At 52.1% G+C, this 25,734-nt stretch overlaps 1 protein-coding gene across 3 annotated transcripts in view; it reads left to right on the top strand.

Annotated features, from left to right (window-relative positions):
- OSBP2 (oxysterol binding protein 2) overlaps window positions 1-25,734 on the top strand; it is a 150,740-nt gene that overhangs the window by 113,211 nt on the left and 11,795 nt on the right. For all 3 annotated transcript variants that reach the window (XM_049788779.1, XM_049788778.1, XM_049788780.1), the window contains 8 exons: window positions 9,235-9,488; window positions 18,716-18,908; window positions 19,430-19,547; window positions 22,540-22,591; window positions 22,786-22,932; window positions 23,938-24,183; window positions 25,301-25,421; window positions 25,606-25,709. In XM_049788779.1, the coding sequence (XP_049644736.1) occupies window positions 9,235-9,488; window positions 18,716-18,908; window positions 19,430-19,547; window positions 22,540-22,591; window positions 22,786-22,932; window positions 23,938-24,183; window positions 25,301-25,421; window positions 25,606-25,709 (1,235 nt within the window). The remainder of the gene's footprint in view (window positions 1-9,234; window positions 9,489-18,715; window positions 18,909-19,429; window positions 19,548-22,539; window positions 22,592-22,785; window positions 22,933-23,937; window positions 24,184-25,300; window positions 25,422-25,605; window positions 25,710-25,734) is intronic.

Raw genomic sequence — 25,734 nt, 5'->3', positions numbered from 1 at the left:
AAGGAAGCTCATTATTGGGGGGCACACCCAGCAACTCTGGCTCTGCACTCAGGAATCACTCCTGAGAGTGCTCAGGGAACCATTTGGGATGCCACGGATTTAACCTAGGTTGGCTTGCATGCAAGGTAAGTGCCTTATCTATATTACTGTCTCTCTGGCCCTGGTGGTAGATCAGTCCTGTCGGGATGAGATGGGCTGTCAGAAAGCCCCAGCTGGGAGGTCAGTACTCAGGGACCATCCCGAGTCAGAGGTCGGTTCCAGGTCTCTCTGCCTTTGGAAACTCAAATATGCCCCTTCCTGGCTGCTTCTGTGCCTGAGAGGCCCATGAGACGACTCCTGGGTGCAGTGGGTGAGGGCTGCAGTGGCTGTCTCTTGTTCCTCAAGCTGAATGGACATGGAGCAACTGCTGTCTATCTATCTATCTATCTATCTATCTATCTATCTATCTATCTATCTATCTATCTATCTATCTTTCTATCATCTATCTATCTATCTATCTATATCTATCTATCTATCTATCATCTATCTGTCTGTCTGTCTGTCTGTCTGCCTGTCTGTCTATAGATACTTTGGAACCAATCTCAAAGCAGGACATGGTAGGCAAATGAGTGGGGAGGTTCAGAGTGGGGGACCTGATGCCCTCCCTTCACCCCCATTTCTTTCAAAAGATCTGTAAAATCCCAGTAGAGTGAGGCTGGAGACTGACTGCTCTGCCCATATCTGCAGTGGAGGCGGCTCTAGGTGACAGATGGTCTTTAGCATCACACAGCGGCTACCATGGTGGGGACACTTGATTCCTGTACCAGCTCAGACTTCTTGTTTATTTCCCAGGGTTGGCCCCATTTCCAAGCCTTTGATCATTCTGTGAGTACCCAGTGTATTGGGCCACAGCCTGACACTGAGGGTCTGTGGATCCACATGGGTCTGTGGATCATGACTATGGATCATGACTGTGGATCATCATGACTGGTGGGAGGATAACTTAGGTTCACCCCTCTTTGGGACAGTGTTTTGGTCCCTGTGCTCCAAGCCTCCCAGCTGTTCTCAGTGCTTCAATCCTCTGGGCCAAGGTAGCCATTTCTGGGGCTCTAGGGAATGTTTCTTTCTAGAAAAAAGTGCAACCAACCAGCAAGCTGCCCTTGTGCTCCACCATGGGGTCCTGCTGGAGGAAGCAGAAGGTGCTGAAAGCTCATGTGTGCTCGAATTGCAGAGGCCGCTCAGTATGCATGTGCACCAGACAGCAAGTGGAGAGGCGGGTCGGGGGGGGGGGGGGGACGACAGGAGGATGCTACAGGGTCTCTGGCTGGGCTCAGTTTTCTGCCTGCCTGAGTTTCACAATTCATTATTTACTACTGATCTTCCATCAGATTATCCCAACATACCTTTCTTTCCGTATCCTCCTGGTTGGAACTGCTTTGACTATGGGTCTTCTGCACCCGTGGGGATGGAGATGCCTTTTGCCCTGTGTTTCCCTCTTCTCAGAGCCCTTGGATGCAATCTAGGGTCTCAGGGTCTTCTCTCCATGGTTCTCCCATCAGGAATGACTGGCCATGCCCTACCAGCCTTGTCTGAGTTCCTGGGTTCCTTCTCCCTGCTTTCTCGGACACTCATAGAACCTCTGCTTTCCTCTCCCCATTGTGCAAAAGGGGTGCAGAGCTGTCGAGTCTCCTCCAGGCTGAGTCCTGAGGACCCATGCACCCCAGGTCAAGGTGGACAGTTCCACACATCATCTCATTTCTGGCATGGGCCACCCTTTGACTTCTGGCCCTGCCAACTGTGTCCTCTGCTACTTTCTGTATCTGCTCCAGGGTGGCAGCTACTGCTAAACTCAGCTCTGTCACTTGGTGCCCTGGGGTCCTACACCTGGGCCTTCTTGGCTCTGGGCATGATTGAGGCCATATGTGGTGTCAGGCAGGGGAATGACCTGAGAGGAGCCACTGGCCTGGCCATACTCATTTTGGCCCACAGTCATCTCAGCTCCCTGGCAACTGCCTCCAGGCCCATTTCTGTCCATTCTCAGTATCCAGCAGATTGAGTTCTGGGAATGAGCTCAAGCAGTGTAACCATCTTCTTGATCTAAATACTCCCCACACATACACACATGAAATCCATGTTCTGATTGTTGGAGGGACCTGCTTTACACACTGGGAGGCAGCTCTGCTCCCACTATACCACCAACTCTCCTTTGCGTCTAGACTCTGCTATTTGCTGCCATGAGAGCAGTGACCCATTGGGGTTTGTGTGAAACATGCCAGGGAGGTGGTACAAAAGGGCTGGAGCACATGTCCTGAATGTGTGAGGCCCCGAGTTCAAACCCTGACACTGCACGGCCCCCAACCACTGTCAGGTGTGACCTCAAGCACTGAACCCGAGCAGTGCCTGAACCTTGAAATCTCTGACCCATTTAAATGAGCATTGCTGGAAATGACCCATGGACCTTGAGCATTACTTGGAAATCCCCCCAAATAAAAATAATTAAAACAATAAGGGTCTGGGGTCTGGAGAGGAATTGTATAGCAGGTGGGGCACTTGCCTTGCACACTGCCAACCTGGAATCAATCCCCTGTACCACATATACCTATTTTGAGCACAGAGCTAAGTCAGTCGTGCAACTGACCAGAGCTCAATCCCCAGCACCCCATATGGGGTCCCACCAGTCCTATCAAGAGTGATCCCTGAACACAGAACCCACCCTTCTCTTCTTAAATACTAAAAATAATGATGCTCCCTAACAAGCTTCCCCACCCAAATCGATCCGTTTTCCTCCAAATTTGGAAGGGGAAAGTTCCAGTTCTATAAATAGTTCACCTGGCTCCCTGAAGTGGCTGTTTCCATGGCGATCCACTCTTTCCCAAAGTCTCCTGATGTGAGAGATGGAAAGAAGGTTTCTGGCTCTGGGATGGGTGCCCAGAGTGCCCTTCACCTGTGCCCACCTTGACAGACCCAGGGAGAGCCCCGAATGGGAGAGCTCAGGGAGGGGGAACAGAAGTACTCTAGTTCAAGCCTCTGTGCTTTGAGGTGAACTCAGGACTGGGTGGGTGTGAGCATGAGCTGCATCCATGAACGTGGACAGGGGAAAAGTCAGCTCCAGCCTATGAGCCGTCATGCGCAGGCCAGAGTCACAATGCATAACTGGAGGATATCCAGGAACCAGAGCATACTGGGCAATCCAGATGTATATAATCTTATCTAACCTTATATAATCTCCTTATATAAGGAGACAGGAGGGTCTTCATGAGAGAGAAGGCAGGAAGGGTTTTTCTGGTTTTTCTGCTGGCTCTGAGGTTGGAGGGAGGGGCTACAAGCTCCAGGCTGCTGGCCACTGCTTCAAGCTGGAAGAGGCAAAGAAAAAAAATTCTCCCCTGGAGTCTCTAGGAGTGTTGCCCCACCCACACTCTGATTTTAATACTTGTGCTCCCCACAATTTGTAATATAATAAATATGGCATTTTCACATGCTCTAAGCCACAGACAGCACCAGACACCCCAGCACTACCAAATGTGGTAACCATAATAATAAAGCAGGAAAAAATATTATTTAAATAAACAGTATTATTTAAAATAATAAAGTACTGCTTGATTATTTTTAGAAAAGGATCTTTTATGTTGGTTTTTGTTGTGGGGACACACCCAGCAGTGCTCAGGATGGCTCTGTGTGCAGGAATCATTCCTGGTAGACCAAATGGGATGTGGAAGATCAAACACTATTGACTACATGTAAGGCAAATGCCTTACCCGTTATACAATTACTCCAACCCAGTGAAAGCTATAGGCCCCCAAAGCAAAATAAAAATTAAAAATACAAAGTTAAAGGGAGCCGGAGAGCTAGTACAGTGGGTAGAGCATTTGCTTTGCATGTGACTAACTGGATTCAATCCCTGGCATCCTATATGGTTTCCAGTGCATCTCCAGGAGTAAGCTTTGAACATCACAGGGAGTAGTCCAAAAACCCAAAACTAAATAAATGAAAAGTCATAGATTCAGATGAAACTCAGAGCTAAAGAATTTGCCATGCCTTGCATGCATGATCTCCAGCATTGCCTCCCCCACCTTCCCCCCCCCCCCACAAATAAAAACCCTTCTAGTCCCAAAAGATGTAGAATAAAAATATAAAGTCCATGAGTTGGGCAAGGCCATCCCCAGCACCATGTTTCTAACCCGGGAACGGGTCTGAGGAAGCAGGGTAGTAGCTGCGGAGAAATAATACACAGTATTCAGACAAGATATTCATTGGGGTCAGTTTACTTTATTCTTCGAGGCTTTTCTCTGCCATGAGTTTCTTTGCCAAGCTTTCTCTGACCTGTGCTCCTAAGTCATGTCTTTTTCCTGTGCTCCTTATCCCATGTCTCTGTCTCTGTCTGTCTGTCTGTCTCTCTCTCCCTCTCCCCCTTTCACTTTTTCACTCTCGCTCTTTTTCTTTATTATCCAAGAAGGCCCTGTAATCCAGGTGTAGTTTTACATACCAAAGAAGAGGTTGGGGGGGGGGGGGGCGGAGAGATAGAATGGAGGTAAGGCGTTTGCCTTTCATGCAGAAGGTCGGTGGTTCGAATCCCGGCATCCCATATGGTCCCCTGAACCTGCCAGGAGCAATTTCTGAACATAGAGCCAGGAGTAACACCTGAGTGCTGCCGCGTGTGACCCAAAAACAAAAGAAAAAGAAGAAGAAGAAGAAGAGGTTGGGAAACATGAAGTTGAGGGAAAGGCCTTTGTTAGGTTTTTACCTAGGCTTACTTTACAATAACTCAGTGGGCTAAGTGCATATTTTGCATTCAGGACACCCAAGTTTGACCCCCAGGACCATACACAGTCCACTGTACATCACTGGGAGAGACTCCTAAGCACTAAACTGGGAGAAGGCCCCATGGTTGTAGGCTCCCCAAGTCCACAGAAGATGATTCCAAGTTTTTTTTTTTTTTTTTTTTTTTGGTTTTTGGGCCACACCCATTTGACGCTCAGGGGTTACTCCTGGCTATATGCTCAGAAATCGCCCCTGGCTTGGGGGGACCATATGGGACGCCGGGGGATCGAACCGCGGTCCGTTCCTTGGCTAGCACTTGTAAGGCAGACACCTTACCTCTAGCGCCACCTTCCCGGCCCCTGATTCCAAGTTTATGCCGATGTCGGGCTGCCAGAACAAACAGCCATCAACCAGTGGCTCCAAATCACAGAGATTTGTGGTCCCCTAACCCTGAAGTCAGGAGTCCTAAACCAAGACATGCTCTGAGGACTGAGGAGAGAATGTACCCCAGCTCTTCTCTCAGTTTCTGCCATGTCGGCTCTTGACCCCTGACTTGTCACTGTGTTTACCTGTCTCTGTCCTCCATGTCTCTTTCTCTTCCTCCTTCTCTTCTCAGCCTATTGAATTAAAGACTCAGAGTTTAGAGCCACACTCAGTGTTCTGGTTCTGCACTCAGAAATCACTCCTGGTGCTGCTCAGGGGACCATAGCCCCTTTATTAATCTCTGGCCCAGTACGATTTCATCTTTCCTTTTTTAAAAACTTATTTCTTGATTAATTGGTTGGTTTTTGGGCCACACCCAGCAGTGCTCAGGGGTCACTCCTGGCCCTGCACTCAGAAATACCTCTGGCAGATTGGGGGACCACATGGGAATCGGGAATGCCAGAAATTGAACCAGGTCCCTCCCCAGGTTGGTCACATGCAAGGCAAACACCATACCGCTATGCTATCTCTCCAGCCCCAATGATTTCATCTTTTCCTTTTTTTTCTTTTTTCTTTTTTTTTTGTGGGGGTGCGTTTGGGTCACACTCGACAACACTCCTGGCTCTATGCTCAGAAATCACTCCTGGCAGCTCGGGGGACCATATGGGATGCCAGGATTCGAAACACCAACCTTCTGCAAAAAAGGCAAACACCTTACCTCCATGCTATCTCTCTGGCCTCGATTTCATCTTTTCTAATTCCATCCACATCCTCCCTTCCAGATAATAGATGGGATCTTACATTTAAGGATGTGCTGAATTTGGGGGTTGGACGGTGTCACTGGCCATTCATTATGAACACTGATGGGTTGGAAATGCTGAGGAGGCCTGTTATGGAGGAGATAGGACTAAGAAAAGTTGTCACTGGTGCCTTGTAACATAGGGTAGACATTTTTGTGCATTATTCTTCCAACAGAAAAGAATTCATGCGGTGTAGCTGGTGGGAACTGATGGGTATTTCAGGAACTAGTGCTTTTATAGACAAGGTCAGAGCTGGGAACTGATGGGTATTTCAGGAACTAGTGCTTTTCTAGACAAGGTCAGAGCGAGGAACAAGCTGCAGTCGACTTGGACCATAGTGATTTTTTTTTTCATCTTTTCACTTGCCCAAAGCTCCCCGGACCTCACCTCTGAGCTCTGCATCTGGCTGGAAGGTTGGATCAATTGTTCTTTTGTTGCTCCCCCATCAGGGACTGTGGTTTGCTCTCCTCATTTTTATTCAGAAGGCCCAGGAGCCACCCTAACTGGGAATGATCAGGCCTGAATGACTGAAATGTCACTTTGTCTAGCATGTGCTAGACAAGTGGTGGCCCAGCTTGTCTCCATCCCTTCTGCCCCATGTCCTTGTTGCAGAGCTAAAACTTTTGCAGATCAATGTTCTGGGTTCTTGCTTAATCACTATCCTGTGAAGTTCTGATCTGAACATTCAAAGCACACCAGGGCCAGCAGGTTAGCTGGCCTTGTTTAGCTTGGTTAGCTTCCAAGTTAATCTTGGACCCCTATAGATGACTAATGCCAAAGGAGGGAAAGGCTGGTCCTCAGTAAGCAGGGGCTGAGTCTGGTGTAGGACCGTGATGCTCCTCATACCTGTCCTCCAGCTCTGCTCTTTCTGCATCGCCAGACCCTAAGTGTAAGGACATGGACTCCTGTCCTCACAGCTGTGACTGCCTGTGGTATATTCCAGAAGCCACACACCAGCCCTAAGCTTCATGTGGAAGCAGATGGGGGGGGATTGTTTCCTGCTCTTGGTACATACACTGATTCACCTCATTGGCCACAGCCATTGTGAGCAGGGCCAGGGTGGGAGAGGACAAGATAACAATTGCCTCTTAAGCCCTGGAGAAGGAGGCACCCTGGATCGATTGTCTGGGGGCTCCCTCCCTGACTGGACCACCAGCTTGAGGATTTGATCTAGACAAGCATGTTCCTTCCTGCAGTGAATCATCTGCCGGAAGTGGAGTGGCTGCCTGGTCAGGAGAAAGGGGCCATATTCAATGTTCTTCATTTTCTACTGGGTCTTCAAAAGAACTTTAATGAGATCTTTTTTTCTGGCTCAAGTCGTTTACTTGGGATTTCTGAATTGCATTGTCTTTTTCATGTGGTCTGGTGCTTGCCAGGCCCCTGAGCAGGTCAGGGCATGAGACACCGCCAAGCCAGAGTACCCCATTCCTCCCAGCGTTTGGGCAGCCATGTGGGTGTTAGATTTTGAATCTAGAAAGGTGACAGTTCATGTGGTCACTAGGCCCAGCTCCACAGACAGACTGGGAACCTTAGAATACCCTCTCCATTCAGCTCCAGCCGATGCTATGTTCTTCTACTACCAGCCTCCCAAGGTCATTGGATACACTATCTAAGGGGCCCACCTCCCTCAGGGCCTGGCACCCCAAGGGACATAAGATACACCAGCAGCTGGAGCTTCCGTAAGGTAATCCAGAGAGAGGAAAATCCTCACGTGCAGTTGACCTAGAAATAGACCCGGATTTGCCCTTATAGAAGGGTCACTTGATCTCCTGGATACTGTCCAGGCATCTCGCTGCAAAGCAGGACGGATGGGCCCCTGTGTCAAGGGCCAGTGGCAGCTGTGGGCAAGGCCTGGCCTTGTCTCCCAATGTATTTGTTGGAATGGCCACAAAGGGCCTCCCTGCTCAGTCTGAGTTGCCCGTCCAAAGTCTCTGGGCATGAGATACTGGATGCCATGGTAGTTCCCCCCAACTTCCCATCTCTCATGCCCCATGCTGCTGACTGGCCTGGCACTGCCCCCAGCTCAGGGCAGGCTCAGCACAGTGACATCATCGTGGCTACCTCCACCTACCCTGCTCCCCAGGGGAAGGAATCTTTTCTTATAATCAGCTCTAAAAACATGTAGCAGCTGAACAAATAGTGCAGAGGGTCAGGCACTTGCTTTGCATACTGCTGACCCAGGTTCAGACTTCAGACCCCTGGTTCATAAGGCATTTGGACATTCCTTGGTGTGAAGGATCCAGGCCTCTTAGGCCACATTCAGCCCCTTGACTGGCCCATGTCCAGTGCTAAAGTTACAGCAGGGCTCAGGCCAAAGGCCCAGTTCTCCCCATCCTTTAGCCCTCTTCATACCCCCAGATACCCTTCTAGCCCCACTTGCCCCCTAAGACCAGACTGATTAGGTAAAGACAAGGGCGCATGGAGCATCCCAGGGCAGCTTTGTGAAGCTTTGGGGCTAAGGAGTGGGAGCCCACGTGGACCACCACTCATGGGGCGCCATTTCCTGCTGGGTGCGTCTCTGAACTTCTCTGAGCCTTTGTGTCCTCTTTGTCTGTTGGGGAAATTACTGCTTATGTCACTGAGAGCCACAGACCCTGACAGCACACATGTCACCATGCAGGAAAGAGAGGTCTCTCAGGACTGATGTGAGGAGCTGTAGCTTTGACCTCAGGGGTTATGGGGCTGCTGTGAACACCATGCCCCATTGGGCCAGGAGAGTGGAGCCCTCTGAGGAGGTGGGAGAGGTTCGGGAAGGTGCCAGAGAGTGTGGACCCTCTCCGGGAGGGAAGGGTATGTCAGCTTGAGACTGGGCCTGTGTGGTACCAAACTTCTGGTGGGGTCTCTGGGGTCCAGAGAGGAGCCTCTCCCCCAAGCAATCTCCCTCTGTCCATTGAACCTGGGACTCATAACTTAGAGGTTCATTTTAGTTTTTTGATTTTTGGGCCACACCGGTGATGCTCAGGGGTTACTCTTGGCTCTGTGTTCAGAAATCGCTCCTGGCTCAGGGAACCATATGAGACTCCAGGGATCGAACCTAAGTTCATCCTGGGTCAGCCACGTGCAAGGCAAACGCCCTACCGATGCGCCATCACTCCAGCCCAACTTGGAGGTTCTGGTGTTGTCCCCTCAGGTCCCCTCCAGAGCCCACCCAGCCCTCCCTTGCCTTCTAACTTCCACCCACTCTCGAAGGCCTGCTCCCACGCAGCAAGCTGACCTGCTCCTCTCCTGCCTGGGCGGAGGCTGGTCTCCAGAGCCACTGTGTTTGCCTTCACAGATGACTCCGGAGACGACGAGGAGACCACCTCCCCATCTGACAAGACCGAGCTCCACTATACCATCAAGAACCTCTCTGTGAAGCTCGATGACCTGAGCACTTGCAATGAGCTCATTGGCAAGCATGGGGCGGCGCTGCAGCGCTCGCTGAACGAGCTCGACGGCCTCAAGGTCCCGCCAGAGAGCAGCGAGAGGCTGAAGGTGGTGAATGAACGGGCCACCCTCTTCCGGATCACCTCCAATGCTATGATCAATGTAAGCCTCTGCCAGTCTGCAAGGCCCCCCTCCCAGCCCCAGTGCCTGGTCTCCTGCGCCCTCCTCCCCTGCCAGTTTTCATGGTCCCAAACCATCCCTTTCTTTCCTCTGCTCTTGATATTCTGTCGTCTGTTGATTTCCTAAAAACTATTCTGTTGTCACCATGAAGATGGTTTTATTCCCTGCGTTTGGGTTCTTGAGGTTTAAGGTTTGTAGGCAGAACCCCAGGAGCTAGTAAAGTTTATTGTACCATTTAACTAGATTCTAGGTTCTTCTGGAACATACAGCTCTCTCTCTCTCTCTCTCTCTCTCTCTCTCTCTCTCTCTCTCTCTCTCTCTCTGTCTCTTTGTCTCTGTCTCTCTCTCTCTGTATCTCTCTGTCTGTCTGTCTCTCTCTCTCTCTCTGTCTCTGTCTCTTTGTCTCTGTCTCTCTCTGTATCTCTCTGTCTGTCTGTCTGTCTGTCTGTCTGTCTGTCTGTCTGTCTCTCTCTCTCTCTCTGCCCATGTATGACTCCCTGGTCCTGTCCCTTGACTCTACTTTGTCCAGTGTATGGCTTTTGGTCAGAAGTCCATGTCTGGGGCCAGAGCAATAGCACAGTGGTAGGGCATTTGCCTTGCATGCTACTGACCGGTCCCTCAAGCCAGGAGCAATCGATTTCTGAGCACATAGCCAGGAGTAGCTCCTGAATGTCACCGGGTGTGCCCCCCAAAAAACAAACAAACAAAACCAAAAAGAAGTCCATGCTGGAGCCCTGGATCCTGTGATCCTGTGTCCCAGCCATGGGCTCCCAGTGGCTTCTTTTGAAAGAAGAACCTTCCTGCTGACCAGCCAGGATTCAAAGAAGTGGCCTGGCAGGGGCCCCTCTGTAATCGCTTACTCTCTCCACATCCCAGCCATTCCATGATCTACTTGACTGGCTTCCTTCCTGCAAGTGAGATTTAAAGGACCAATTCCATTAATTCCATTACCTGGCATCCATTACCTCCACTTCCACTGGAATATCAGCCAGGGTAGTGGGAGGAAAGAACATTCTTTTTCAGTATGGGGGGAACCAAGTTTGGGTGTGAGTAGGTGGCCTGGACAAGGGAGACAAAGGTCAGGCCCAGGGTAGCAGCCATCTCTGCCTGGACAAGGATGCAGCTGCCACTGCACCCTGTGGGATATATGACACGGATGTAGTGAAATGGGGATACTGTCTCCCTGAGGTCTGGAGGCCCCATGAGTCCTGTTTGTAAAAGCTAGGAGAGGCTCTCCATGGGGCCAGAGATTTGAGAGCTTATTTTTTATTTTATTTTTTTTTTTGTTTTGTTTTTGGGTCACACCCAGTGGCGCTCAGGGCTTACTCCTGGCTCTATGCTCAAAAATCGCTCCTGGCAGGCTCTTGGGACCATATGGGATGCTGGGATTCGAACCACCATCTGTACTGAGTCAGCTACATGCAAGGCAAATGCCCTACCACTGTACTATCTCTCTGGTCCTAGCTCATTTCATTTCCTAAAAACTATTTTATGTGGGACAGCCACCCGTAGCGGTGCTACGGGCTTACTGTTATCAGGACTCCAGGGATTCTGTGGTGTCAGGGACTGAAATGGAGTCGGCTGCATCAAAGCAAATACCCTACCATAGTGCTGTCTCTCTGGTCCCAAGAGCTTTTTAACTGGCGTCTCACCCTATACATACCTCTCTATGCCTGGCTACTGCTCCCAGGAATGCAGGTGCTCTGATGGCCTCATTCTGGGAGACCATATCTGGACCAAGATGGCACATGGGAGCAAGGAGCCAGTGAGGGAAGATATGAGGAAATTTGCTGGGTGCAGGTGCTTTGGCAAGCCCTCAAGCCGGCACCCTCAAGAATAAACCAGACTGAAGTTTCTCCCTATCAGCACCCTTATTCCAGATGCTAAAACTCAAGTGTATAGACCTTGTCCATCATGCTCGGGCTGCAAGTAACAGGAGGCTGCTGAGCTAAAGCTCTGTGGCCATCCCTTGGGGCAACCCTGTCATAAAATTACCTCTGGATTTTTTTTTTTTTTTTTTTTTTTTTTTGGTTTTTGGGCCACACCTGTTTGAAGCTCAGGGGTTACTCCTGGCTATGTGCTCAGAAATCGCCCCTGGCTTGGGGGGACCATATGGGACGCCGGGGGATCGAACCGCGGTCCTTCCTTGGCTAGCGCTTGCAAGGCAGACACCTTACCTCCAGCGCCACCTACCCGGCCCCTACCTCTGGATTTTTAATGTTTTCTTTTTTGTTTTATTTTGTTTCATATTTGTTTTTTTTTTGGGGGGGGGTCACACCCGGCAGCACTCAGGGGTTACTCCTGGCTCTATGCTCAGAAATATCTCCTGGCAGACTCAAGGGACCATACGGGGATGCCGGGATTCTAACCACCGTCCTTCTGCATGCAAGGCAAATGCCTACCTCCATGCTATCTCTCCGGCCCCCGGGTTTTTCATGTTTTCTGTGGGGTTCTGTTTTGGTGGCACTTTTTTTTTATTGGTCACACCTGGCAGCGCTCAGGGGTTACTCCTGGCTCCACACTCAGAAACCACTCCTGGCAGGCTCAGGGGACCATATGGGATGCCGGGATTCAAACTGATGACCTTCTGCATGAAAGGCAAACGCCTTACCTCCATGCTATCTCTCCAGCCCCTTGGTGGCACTTTTTAACACAGCGACAAACACATTTAATGCTCCACTTTTTTTTTGGGTGGGGAGGGCACACCCAGCAGTGCTCAGGGGTTACTTCTGGCTATCTGCTCAGAAATAGCTCCTGGCAGGCACGGGGGACCATGTGGGACACCGGGATTCGAACCAACCACCTTAGGTCCTGGATCAGCTGCTTGCAAGGCAAACGCCGATGTGCTATCTCTCTGGCCCCTAATGCTCCACTTCTCAGTTTTTTTAGTTCTTGTTTTGGGGGGTTCTCTTTTTGGGGGGGACACACCTGGATGTGCTCAAGGGTTATTCCTGGCAGGCTCAGAAGACCATATGGGATACTGGGGATCGAACTTGCATCAGCCATGTGAAAGACAAACACTGTACTCTTACTCTAGCCCCCTTCTTCAATTTTTACAAAATACCAAAGACAAGGTCTTAACTTTATTTTTTTATTTTATTTTATTTTTTGTTTTGTGGCCACACCCAAAACCGGTGATGCTCAGATATTACTCCTGGCTATGCACTCAGAAATTGGTCCTGGCTTGGGGAAACCATATGGGACGCCAGGGGATCGAACCATGGTTTGTCCTGAGTTAGCACATAGCAAAGCAAATGCCCTACTGCTTGTGTCAACACTCCAGCCCCTTAACTTTATTTTTAAATTAAAATTTATTTATATAAGATTCTGTAGTTTATAATACTATTTGGGGGGCACACCTAGCGATACATAGGGTTACTCCTGACTCTTCACTCAGGAATTACTACTGTTGCTGCTCAGAGGACCAGATGGAATGTCAAGGATTGAACCCTGGTGGCCCTACCTAGCTACCTGGCTTACAATACTATGAATAATGCTTTCTCATGCATGGAATTCCAATCAGGTTTCTATGTTAATCATCTCTGAAAGTGACATTATCTGAATTCTCTCCTGCTCCCCACCCTCTTCCCAGCATTGCAATTAATGCTGTTGTGACAACAGGCTACACACATTACTCACTGTGGCACTCCCCAGGGTTCATATTCCCTTAGGGGTGATGCTTTCACCCACCTGAGCCTGTAGAAGCACCTTGACTTTTCTGGATAATGAACTTGGCATCAGAGTCTTGTCGGTGTTAATGAAGTGATATAAAATAGCTGACAGTTAAATGCAAGAGAGAAATTACGGGAGGGGGCTGAGTGCTGGAGTTCTTTCTGCATTCTGTGCTGGGCTGTGAAAACCTGGTAGAGGGACCTGGCTGGAGTGCTGCTCCTCGACACTACAGACTAGTACCGACTGTGCTAAACTGTTTAGCCCAGAGGCCTCTTTCTCCTGGGACCCTGCTCCTCACCTGACTAGGACCAGGACATCTCAGGAGAGAGGATTGCATGGCTGTCAGACACCTGTGTCCAGCTCCACCAACCCCACCGGACCTTAACTTCTGTCCTACTACAGGGAAGGGGATGGAAACAGAATCTCTAAGCCTGTCACCCAGTCTCCCTCCAGGGCCCCATCATATCCAGAACCACTTTCCACTGCCAACACCAAAGTGGAAGGACCAGTGACAGCCTTTGCTGTCAGGGCCTTCCTCGACTCCATCCCAGGCCTTAGCTTACATGTTCTCTGGACATTTTGGATCTCAAAGCTCGGAATAGACAGCTATTTAGGAATATCCAAAAATGAAGGAAGACAAGCTGGACACTAAGTTTAGTGACAGGAGCTATCCACAGGAGCTGTTATATGGCTAGGCAAGTCCAGGTCTAGGGCCCTGGAGGGTAGGGGTGGCCCTGGCACCCAGAGGCAGCCATGGTGAGGTCCTAGAACCACCCTCCTGAGGGCAGTACCTAAGTGAGGAGGCCTTCATCCTCTCAAGGGCCAGGGTCAAATTTTGACTTTGAGGATGCATCGTCCTGCTGAGGAACTGGGGACACTCAGCTGTGGAGGGAAGCCACCTTTAGCCAGAAGGTGCATACTCCCTCTACCCCACCGGGCCCTGCTATGAGTGGTAGAAGCTGCTGCTTCCATAGTTGGGGTCCCTACACCCCTTCCCCCCCCCCGAGGGAGGGTGATACCTGAGTGATGGGGATTATTCCCAGGCAGGGCTGCTCCCACCTGTGAAGGGTGCATGGTGCCGTGCCTTGCCCCCATCCATGTGAGGGGCAGCACCTCTCTGGGGAGCCCCTGTGGCCTCAGCTGCCCTTGGTCTGTCCCACTGGAGGGCCTGGCACCAATTTTCTCCAGGCAGACGGGGTGGCAGACACCTTGACACCAGGACAGCTCACTTCCCGACCACTGCTGGCAGTGATGGTGAGCCTCCTTCTCCCGTGGTATCTGCCCACTTAGCAGGCTCTCAGTGGGAAACTGAGATAGGACCCAAGGAGGGGTGCCCAGGCCTTCCTCATCCCAGGGCCAGCTGCATGACTCTTAGGAGAGGACAACCCCACCTCCTTTCCTAATAGAACCCCACTGCACCCCTGCTGACCCTGCTGATATCCCCTGTGAAGGTCTGCTGCAACATCTTCTGTGGTTAAGAGACTCCCAAGAAGTGCCTGGGATCCACGCCTGGCAATTCTTGGCCAACTAGCCTGGACAGTTCAGCGTTCAGGCCCTAGGGTGCCGTAGACCACTAGGGGTGACACCAGCAGGGCTCAGCGTGCTGCAGCATCTTGACTTTGCCCCTGCTTGGGCAAGGGCACTCACGAGGACAGGAGCTCTTGACCCTGCAGCCAGAGCTTCCCCACTTAGTGCAGAGAGGAGTGGACGGTTGCTGCTGCAGAGGGAGCAGCGGGTGGCTGTGTTGGAGCTCAGGAGCCTATGAATGGAGCCGGGTTTGGCTGGATTCCCACGCAGGCGATTCCATGAGTGATCAGAGCTGTGAATTAGACTGCCACTTAGCGGGCACTTGCTCTGACTGTTCTCTTTGGAGCCTCCAACGTCTGCTCCAACTGCTCTACAGCCCAAGACCAAGCCTGCAGTACCCCTGGAGGCCTGACACTTGTTGAAGGGGTTGGTCCCATTCCTACTTACGCTGGATTTTTAAGAACTGGATTATATAAAGAGAAGACTGGAGTTTCTCTTCTTTCTATAAATTTATCATCGGGTTCTGGAGGGAGAAATAGGCCTTTGGGATGGCACCAGTGCCACAGAGGCCATATGAGGTTGGTGTCCTCAGAACCCCCTTGTGTAACCTTTTGTGTAACTCTTGAGCCACCCTGAATATGAGTCACAGAAGACTACATGACACTTTGGGTCATCACTTGCTGCTCCTGGACTGATCCAGCATTGATGATGTGACCATAGGCATGGTCTGGGGCACTTGTGTGACTATGTCTGGCCCACCTGGCCTGCTTTCCCTCCCCACTGAGCTTCCCTGGAGCCCTGCACTCTGGCTTCAGAGGAACCCTGAACCCCAATAATTCTGGAGGTGCCCCACCCTTTGTGCCAGTCTCCCCACTGGCAGGATCTGACTGGGCTTCAGTGTGTGCTTGTGCCACTGCCACTGAGACTGCCAACCCCACCCACCCAGCCTGACAACTTCTCAGTGCCACCAACAATACCATGGTTGCCCCTCGGCCATGGCCCTGTGTGGTGGTCCTGGCATAATTTCTGTGCTGCATCCCCGGTGGGCTGCCAGAGCAAGCTGCTTCTCCAGATCCTTACAGATGAGAGCTGACCAGGTGATCCATTCCTGGCTGCAGTGAGAGAAGAGGCTGGAGAGGCAGCAGCACCAACAGAAGGGTTCAGGATCCTGGGCCACCTAGCAGAGGTCCTCCCTGATGGGCCCACTAGCCAGCTCCCAAGAAAAAGGCCATTCTTGGAAACAGGCAGAGCTGGGGACAAGCAGGCCTCCCGGAAGAATGGATCTTCCAGGTGCCAGCAAAGGAGCCTAGCTGCCCCAAGGCCCAATGGGACAGATGATGTCCTGAGCTGGGTTTCTGAGGAGAGTGGTGCAGGGGGACATGCCTGCTGCCTGCAGTGGCACTGGCTGGGCAGGATAGGGGTTCAAGTTCTCATGGCAAGAAAACATAGGACACAGGCAGGGATTGCACAGGGCATATGGTCAGGATTTCAGCATGTTGTGTCATAGAAAAGAAGGTGATGGAGCTGAAGTGACTGGATTTATGCCTTCACATGGCCGACCTGGGTTCGATCCCTGGCATTCCATATGGTCCTCTGAGCACCCACCAGGAGTAATTCCTGAGTGCAGAGCCAGAAGTAATTCTTGAGCACATTGGCTATGGACCCCCTACCCCCCCCCCAAAAAAAAGGTGAGGTTTGATATTGGTCAGTGTTGAGCTTCTGAGTCTTGTTTAGAAGGAATAGCAGGAAGATGCCCCAAAAGCCAACCTTCCTGGTCCTTGTGAAGCCATGGGCAGGTCCTGGCCAGCCAACCACTGTTCTACTTCTGACAATTGCTCAATGAAGGCTGGAGAAAGGAGTAAAAATAGCTTCCAGAACTGTCAGAAATCAGCCGGCACACGGAAAGCCAGATGGAGCTGGATTCTGGGCACAAGAAAAAGCTATTTTGAATGTGGAAAGGGCTGTTTTGAAGTTCAGATTGAAATGGGCAGCTGCTTCTGTGAGGCCTCGAGTCAAGTGTAGGTAGAGCCGTGGCTAAGCTAGATGGGGGCACAGCTGCCCATTGCAGGGAGCAGGTGACTGACCAGCCCAGAGCTGCCCGCCTGCAGAGGCACCACATGGCTGGGCCTGCCCCAGATGGGCCCTGTTGCCCCCAGCACTCCTGGCATACTACCAGGGGCCCCATTCTTGGTCTTGGAGGCTTGAGCCTGCTTCTTCCCACCTGGCCACCAGGAGCCAGTCCGAGCTAGTGTCATTGTCTGAACCTACTCCCTCTGCCTTCCAGTTTGCTACTGGGGTGAGGATCAGAAGTCCTGCCCAGTGTGCATCCACATGAGCTTCTGACTTCCCCCCTGCTTTTGGGACACAGGCCAGTGGGAGGCAGGAATCCACAGTAATATGGGGACCAACATTGTGGGGCACCTCCAACAACCCAAGAGCAGAGAACAGAGAGGCTCCAGCTCCTGGAGTCACAAAGCCTGAGCTCAGGACAGCATGTCAACCCAGGACCTGCCCCAGAGTATGGTCTCGAGTTCTGAAGCTGCCCATCTGCCAGGCTGTTCTAGCACCTTCCTTGCACCCCTGCCTGGGAACACGGCAGTGGTGTAGGAGATGGGGTTTGCAAACATCCACTGAAGCAGGCACTGTCAAGACCCAGACACTGCAACCCCATCTCTGAGCCCCAGGCAGGAGAAGCAGTGCTGCTGGCACTGTGCTCTACCCTTGCTTGCTGTCAACATCAGGATCAGAGTCAGAATCAGGGTGCAGCCACCAGGCTGTCAGGAAGTCCCCAGCAGGCAGGCTTGTGTTCCTCTTTGGTGGGGCTGACAGCACCCCACAGTCATCTGAAGGGCCTTCTTCTGAGGTTCAGGGGATTATGCATCCAGCTGCTGAGTGCAAGCCAAGCTGGCCACCAGGACACGTCTCTTCTTAAGTGTGAGGGAGTCCCTGGACCCAGGCAGGAATCCTGGGAGAGTGAGAGGCCCTGATGGCTTCGCTCCCCTGGATGCCTGGCCTAGCACTCACTCAGCAGTCAGCACAGGCTCTGGAGCACTTGTGGATTTGGGGGTTCTGAGAAGCCTACAGTTGGGGGCGGGAAGGACAGGTGCAGCAGACCCTCTGAGATGAGACAGCAGTTAGTGCCACTCACTAGGTGCCCACCACTTCTTCCAATACTCCGGAACCACCTCAGACCCTCATGGAGCTGCAGGTGCATCCAGGAGCGGCACCAAAAGAGGGCACCAAAGAGTCTCCTTTGTTGAAGGATCTCAGGGGCTCCTGGGAAGCTGTCTTCCTCTGTGATGAGTGGGGACAGGACTGCCCACCCCACTTCCTCGTAGTCTGGAGCACCACCTATGGGCCGGTCACAGAACAGTCTGGGTATCTAGGAAGCCAGAGGTGAAAATTGAAACCTTAAGGTGATTGGAGTGAGCAGAAAGGCCCCACCATTCTGAACATAGCCCTGGGTCCGAGGAGGGACAGGTGACAAACCTGAGTCCTGGCATATAGGGAGGATGTGGCTGTTGAGGGCTCAGGCCCAGCCTTGATGTGAATCCACACACCCTCCCCCCATGCGGCTGGTGCCACAGACCACCACAGGACAGTGGCCCACCAAACTGGGCTCTGAAATAGTAGATGCCAAGCTCTTCACAGAGGCTGGGGGACCATTAGAGCCAGGGGCCATTCAAAGGGCTGGAGCCTGTGCCCTACATGCATAAGGCCCCAATTTCCATCCCAGGCACTGCATGGCTCCAAGCACTGCTGGCTGTGACCCTGGTGACTTCCAGGCCTTCAATACTGAACAAGTGTCACTGCGAGTGGCCTCTGAATACTGAGTTGGAGAATTTGCAAACCACCCCCAAATTAGGGCTTGCAAGGCTGAGCCTAGAAAAGGGGGGAGCACAGGGGAGCTGGTGCCCCAGATCTTGCCCACTGCCCAGAGCCAGGGTGTGGAGAGAGCAGGGTGTCCGGTACCTGACCCAAGCCCAGGCCTCACACCCACTTCCTCCCAGGCCTGCAGGGACTTCCTGGAACTGGCAGAGACTCACAGCCGGAAATGGCAGCGTGCACTGCAGTATGAGCAGGAGCAGCGCATCCACCTGGAGGAGACCATCGAGCAACTGGCCAAGCAGCACAACAGCCTGGAACGCGCCTTCCGCAATGGCCCGGGCCTAGCCGCCAACCCCAACAAGAGCTTCAGTCAGGGTGAGAGGGCAAACATGGCCCCGCAGTCCCTGCCCAGGGCTGCCAGCCTCTGTCTACTCCACAGGTGCTCCAGCTTCAGCCCCTCTCTCCATCACTGCTGTCCTGATACAGCACCCCCCCCCCCAATAAGCTCCCCTTAACCTGTCCCCACTTGGGATCCTTGGTGTCTTCTTACTGGCTTCGTAGGCATCACATGCCGCTGTCCACTGACAGCCAGCCAGTCTCCTCAGATTTGAGGTCAGAGAAGAGGGCTTGTTAGAAAGGGAAGCTGGGCCACAGGCAGGTGGGGAGACCTGGGAAGGTTTCTAGAAGAAAGCCCTGAGCCGGAGCAGTGAGAGAAAAGCACATTCCAGAGTGGGACAGCCATTTTCAGGCTGAGGGGGAGTGGAGCCAAGGATGGGGTGGGGGGCTCAGGGCCAGAGGTGAGGAGAAGCCCTCTGGTCTCTAGACTTGCTCAGGCAAAAGAGATGAGCCTGGTTTGAGGTTGTAAACTGAGGCAGCAGCTCTGAATGTGTCTCCAGGAAGTCTCTTAACTCCCAAAGGAGAGGACAGTGAGGAAGATGAAGATACCGAGTACTTTGATGCCATGGAAGAGGCCACATCTTTCATCACCGTGATCACTGAGGCCAAGGAGGACAGGTGGGCCCCCACCTCTCTGTCAGCCTCCACCTCCTCCCTACAACCCTTAGCTCTTTTTGTTCTGGGGGCTTCCTTTAAAGTTTTTCTTCAGTGTTAGCTTTTGCAATGGATTGGTTCTGCTCTTCCTCAAATAAAACATGCCCCCCAGAAGAGCAACAGTACAGCAGGCAAAGCTCTTGCCTTGCATGTGCCTAACCCAGGTTTGATATCCAGCATTCCTTATGGTCCCTGAGCCCCATCAAGAGTGAGTGATTCCTGAGCCAGAAGTAAGCCCTTAACTCTGCTGAGTGTGGTCCCTAAACAAACAAAACAAAAAAGTTTGTACAGAATTCCCATTTTATTTATTTATTTTATTTATTTATTTATTTATTTTGGCTTTGGACCACACCCAGCAGCGCTCAGGGATTACTCCTGGCTCTACGCTCAGAAATTGCTCCTGGCTGGCTCGGGGGACCATATGGGATGCCGGGAATCAAATCTGGGTCCATCTCAGGTTGGCCATGTGCAAGGCAAAAGCCCTACTAATGTGCTATCTCTCTGGCCCCCTAGAATTCCCATTTTAACTAAGGGAGAACAAGGTATTTGATCTGGTGCTGGGGGAACGAGGAGCTGAGGGCTGGGGTCCAGAAGGTTGCAGCTACTCATCACTGCCTCTGAGTACCCTTTCCGATACCACGTCCATGTTCCAGAAGAGACAGATGAGGAAAGTCTCGCATGTTCTATTTCCAAAATTTGTTTCATTTCTCCAAAGAGTTTACTCCAGAGGGAGTTTCTATATCTACCATAAAGCAACCAGGACATTTCCAAGCTTAGAAATGCCAGAAATGGGGCCCGGAGAGATAGCACAGCGGCGTTTGCCTTGCAAGCAGCCGATCTAGGACCAAAGGTGGTTGGTTCGAATCCCCGTGTCCCATATGGTCCCCCGTGCCTGCCAGGAGCTATTTCTGAGCAGCCAGCCAGGAGTAACCCCTGAGCACCGCCGGGTGTGGCCCAAAAAAACAAAAAAACAAACAAACAAAAAAAAAAGAAATGCCAGAAATGTTAGGCTGGAGAGTTAGCATGGAGGTAGGGTGCTTGCCTTACCTTGCATGCAGAAGGATGGTGGTTCGAATCCCGGCATCCTTTATGGCAGGGGTCTCAAACTCAATTTACCTGGGGGTTGCAGGAGGCAAAGTCGGGGTGATCCTTGAGTGCACAGTCAGTAGTAAGCCTTGAACATTGGGGGGTGTGACCCAAACAACTAAAACAAAACAAAAAAAAGATTCCTCTAGGGCAGGGCCACAAAATGTTGTACAGAGGGCCGCAAATGGCCCTCGAGCCGTGAGTTTGAGACCCCTGCTTTATGGTCTCCCGAGACTGCCAGGAGCGATTTCTGAGCATAGAGCACTGCCAGGTGTGACCCAAAAACCAAAAAAAAGAAAAAAAGAAAGAAATAAAGAAATGCCAGAAGCGTAGGCCCAGACATGGGCACTGCTCTGGGATTTGCAGAACCAGTAGAATCCAGTTTAAGCCTCCTTGGCAGTGGCAGGGCAAAGAGGGGCTACTGTGTTCCCCAGGGGTCTGGAGAGTTTTCAGTGGCCAGGGAAGGTGCTGTGCCATGGGGATAGCGACTTAACAGATCTCAGTCAATGCCACTCACCTCCATGTTCAACCATGAAGTGTCCCCAGGTATGCTCTTCAGGGATTGGTAGCAAGCTCTCAGCATCCTCACACATGTCTGGTGAGGCCACCACACTCTACTGCCCTCAAATGCCCAGTCTAGGAGACTGAAGGATGGAAGAGCTTCAGTCACATTTATGGACAGAATTACCACTCCAACATTATAGTCCCCACTCAAAATCATTCTCCATCTCCCAATATGTTTAGAATTAGCACAGAGCAATTATTCTAAATTTCATTCTGCTTTTTCTTTCTTTTTTGGGGGGGAGGTTTGGGTCACACCCAGCAGTGCTCAGGGGCTACTCCTGGCTCTATGCTCAGAAATTGCCCCTGGCAGGCTCGGGGGACCATATGGGATGCTGGGATTCAAACCACTGTCCTTCCGCATGCAAGGCAAATGCCTTACCGCTGTGCTATCTCTCCAGCCCCTTTTCTTTTTTTATTTAAAAACAAAATTTAATTATAGGGGGAGCTATTGGATCATACCCAACAGTACTCAGTGGTTATTCCTGGCCTTACGTTCAGTATTCAATACCCCTGGCAGCCTCAGGGCCCCTATGGGATGCCAGGAATAAAATGCAGGGTTGGCTGCATGTCAGGCCTTTTCACTCAGTGGCATATCCCACTGACCAACCCTGAGTCCCAGGGCCTGACAGAGCTTCCTTCCTGCTCCACAAGCTGTGCTCTGGCCTGTGTGGAAGTGCAGCCCTTGTGTCTCTCAGTCTGACCAGTAGCAGGTTCATTCACACTCGGTTCTCAACACCAGAAAGAACCAGTTCTTCACAGCCCGGAGAGCCAGTCCTGGGTGCTGCAATCTCCCTGGGTCCTTTAGCCCCAGGTTCTTAACTTGCAGTATCTGACTCTCCCCCTGAGGTCCTGACTGTCAAGTGTCCCCAAACTAGCTGGCCCAGGTCTTCCCTCCTTGAGGGCCATTTAGCTCTGGTCCCTCACCATTGTGCCCCCTGATGTCCAGTATCAATACCACAAGTACCCCAGATACCAGAACCCCAGGGCAGCAAGGCAGAATAGTCATCCCTGAGCACTCTGGGTTCTATGTGACAAATGGTGTCTAGTGCACAGACCCTGTTCACATCTAGGTTCCAGGTCTGCCAGTGTTCAGAAAGGGGTTGTCTGAAGGACCCCAAGAAAGGACATAGTTGAGCAATAACATGGGGCCCCTTTAAGTCAGGGGCATTAGGTCCCTTGTCTATCTGGACTAAAATAAACTCAAGCTCACTCCATAAGCCACAGCCTTCAAGTAGGCCTGAGGGGAGTGGAAGGTGGGCAGCTCCAGTTGAGCCTCAATACTAACCAGTCTCCTTATTTCCTGCAGGAAAGCTGAGGGTGAGACAGATACAGACACAGACTGGAGTACGGCAGACAATGTAAGTGGTGTGGGAGTCTCTGAGGGGCTCATTGGGGAGGGTCCAGGCCATGCTGTTCCCCACTCTGAAGGCCAGACTCATGCCCAGGAGGGCTCAGTTCCTAGTAGTTGGTGGGCCAGGGGTCCTGCCAGGGCCTGGAGGGCCAAGGGAACACTCTGGTCTCTGCTGACAGGTGCACGCTGCTTCTCTGGCAGGTGCTGGATGGTGCCTCACTTGTGCCCAAGGTTCCCCCCAAAGTCAAAAGACGCGCCTGCATACCCGACAAACCCAACTACAGCCTCAATCTCTGGAGCATCATGAAAAACTGCATTGGCCGAGAGCTCTCTAAGATCCCTATGCCGGTAGGATGCTCAGTGGGCCCGCAGGTCCTCCTGGGAGCAAGGGGCATGCAATTGAATGGCCAGAGTGAAGCGGAAGACAAGGGTTGTTTTCCTAATGGAACAAGGTCATAGATGGAGTTCATCACAGAAGCACCCTCCCCTCTGAAGCAGACCCTTCAAGCTCTAGGAAAAGGAGCAAGCTCTAGGAGAAGGATGCCCAAGCTGTCTGGGCCTCACAGGCAGGCAGTGGCAGGATTGGACTGTGTGGGTGGGCTGGGAGGGATCCCCAAGCTTCTCCCCCAGGCTCTCTCATCAGGTTTCAGGCTAAGCTGCAGCCTTCCCCACCAGGCCTCCACCAAGGAAGAATTGGGGCTCCCCAGGCCAGCTCAGTTCTCTGTGGCCTGTGATTACCTCTGTTCAGTGGGAAGAGTAGTGATTCTCGGTGTCTGTCTAGGAGGATGAACACAGACCAGCTGACAGTGGGTCCAAGCCAGTCACCCTGCCTCACAGGGAGCCAGAGCTGCCCTATTAGCCACTGAGGATGGGCACAGGCCCCTGGCCCAGAAAATCTGCCTAAGAGGAGAATCCACCTGGTCACTCACTCATCCACTCCTTCCTGTACTGAGCAATCCAACAGGGCCAAAGCCTGGATGGCGTTTCCCTCCTAGGATGAAGGCTGGAGTCCAGGAATTCTGGGCACAGCTGGGGCAGAAGGTGTGGCAGACACTGGCTACCAGAGTATTAGCAGACTTTGTTTATTCATTTTTTTTACTGGTCTTTTTACACCCTGTGTCTTCCTGGTGGTGGTGCTCAAGGGACTAAGTATTGCTGGGAACTGATCTGAGGCTCCTATATGTGAAATTTGCTCCCAAACTTGCAAATCATGGTCCCAGCCCATGTGTCAGAAACCTGGTTTCAGAGGAAACTCATTGTGGATAGTCCCCAGCTTTACGCTGGGTTTGTGTGTTTTTCTGTATGGAGAGATCTGCACAGAGACCCTGGCCTGACCACTCACTACCCTTGCAGGTCAACTTTAATGAGCCCCTGTCCATGCTCCAGCGGCTGACGGAGGACTTGGAGTACCATGACCTGCTGGACAAGGCCGTGCACTGCAGCAGCTCCATGGAGCAGATGTGCCTGGTGGCTGCCTTCTCTGTGTCTTCCTATTCCACCACTGTGCACCGCATCGCCAAGCCCTTCAACCCCATGCTGGGGGAGACCTTCGAGCTGGACCGGCTCGAGGAGATGGGGCTACGCTCCCTCTGTGAGCAGGTGAGATCCCCTCACTTTCCTGCCAGGGCTGGGGGCCAGAGCAAGATAAAATGACCTGCAGCCTCTGACTTTGAGGGTGCCCAGGCCCAACCGGCTGTTGAGTGCGGGCCAGAAAGAGCAAGAGACATGAGGGATGCTGTGGGAGAGAATACTTGCTGGGCATAAGTGTGGGGTCTCAATCTGATGAAAGAGGAGAGGTAGGGGCCCCATCCCATGCTGTTATATGGAAAACAGAAGGTAGAGCATGAGCTGCCACATCCGCCTCTGGAGAAAGAAGGGGCAGGTGGTGGATATACTTTAAAGGAGGAACGCTTAGGAGGTGCTAACAATTTGGGAATCCCAAGGGAAAGGGGCACCAGGGAAGGCTTCAGGTCTGGGGACATCTGAGAAGGAGGCGGCACTGGCACTAGTTCTAGAGTCATGTCCTATAGGGTTGTCTGTGGGGATGTTGATACCCCAACTTGGGAAGAACAGGCTGTCTTGGGCCAGAGGGAGCAGATGGGGTGCTCAGGGCTGGAGAATTGGGGAGATGAGGTAGGCATGGCATGAGCTCTGATCCTGCCCTTGATGGCTGTAGAAGCTGTTAAGCACAGCTGGTCCCTCTGCTAGGGGCTGTGGCTGTGGTTCAGGACAAGGCCAGGAGAAAAGCCTAAACAAGGCCCTGAGGTGCCTGCAGGGGAGCTTGCGCCCTAAAACCTGAGCCCGGCATAGTTGTGCTCTGGAGGAAAAGACCATGGAAAGTTGATGGGGCAGTCTTGGGGTTGAAACAGTGGACAGTGAACAGGGATTCCTAGAGCTAGGAGCAGAGTTGGGGCACTGGGGCCCCATGTGGGCAGAGCTATGATGCCACCAGCCTAGGTGGGATACTGGCAGGACACATGGACTTCCATGTGGGAGATCCCAGGTTGGTGGCATCCATGCCTCCCCGGGAAAGACGCCCTTACCCTATCAACCCTCAGCACGCAGTCATCCCATTTCCTGGCCCAAGAGCCTGACACAGAAGTGTTATCCCTCTTACAACCAACCACTCCTGCTTTTCCTCTTGGGGCTCTGTATGACCCTTTCTTAGGGCTGCCTGGGCCTGTGCCCAGCAGACACTCAGGCTCTGCATTCACAGGTGAGCCACCACCCGCCCTCAGCTGCACACTATGTGTTCTCAAAGCACGGCTGGTCCCTCTGGCAGGAGATTACCATCTCCAGCAAGTTCCGGGGCAAATACCTCTCCATTATGCCACTGGGTGAGTGAGAGCCTATGTTCCGAAGGCAGAATGCGGGTACTTGGGCACTGGAGGGGGGCTTCTGGAAGGGACGTTGGTCTTGATGCTCTCCTTCACCACCTTCCTGGCACTGAGGGAAACTGGTGAGGATCCATGGAGGGGAGAGAACCCTGCCTGACTCTGGACTTCATTCCCCCATCCCCAGGTGCCATCCATTTAGAATTCAAGGCCAGTGGGAATCACTATGTGTGGAGGAAAAGCACCTCAACTGTGCATAACATCATCGTGGGCAAGCTCTGGATTGACCAGGTCACGGGGTGTCTGTGGGGGGCAG

The sequence above is a fragment of the Suncus etruscus genome, chromosome 15 (genome assembly GCF_024139225.1).
Source record: "Suncus etruscus isolate mSunEtr1 chromosome 15, mSunEtr1.pri.cur, whole genome shotgun sequence".
In the NCBI taxonomy this organism is placed as follows: domain Eukaryota; kingdom Metazoa; phylum Chordata; class Mammalia; order Eulipotyphla; family Soricidae; genus Suncus; species Suncus etruscus.
Note: the sequence above shows the minus strand (reverse complement) of the source record. Positions and strands in the feature narration are given on the sequence as shown.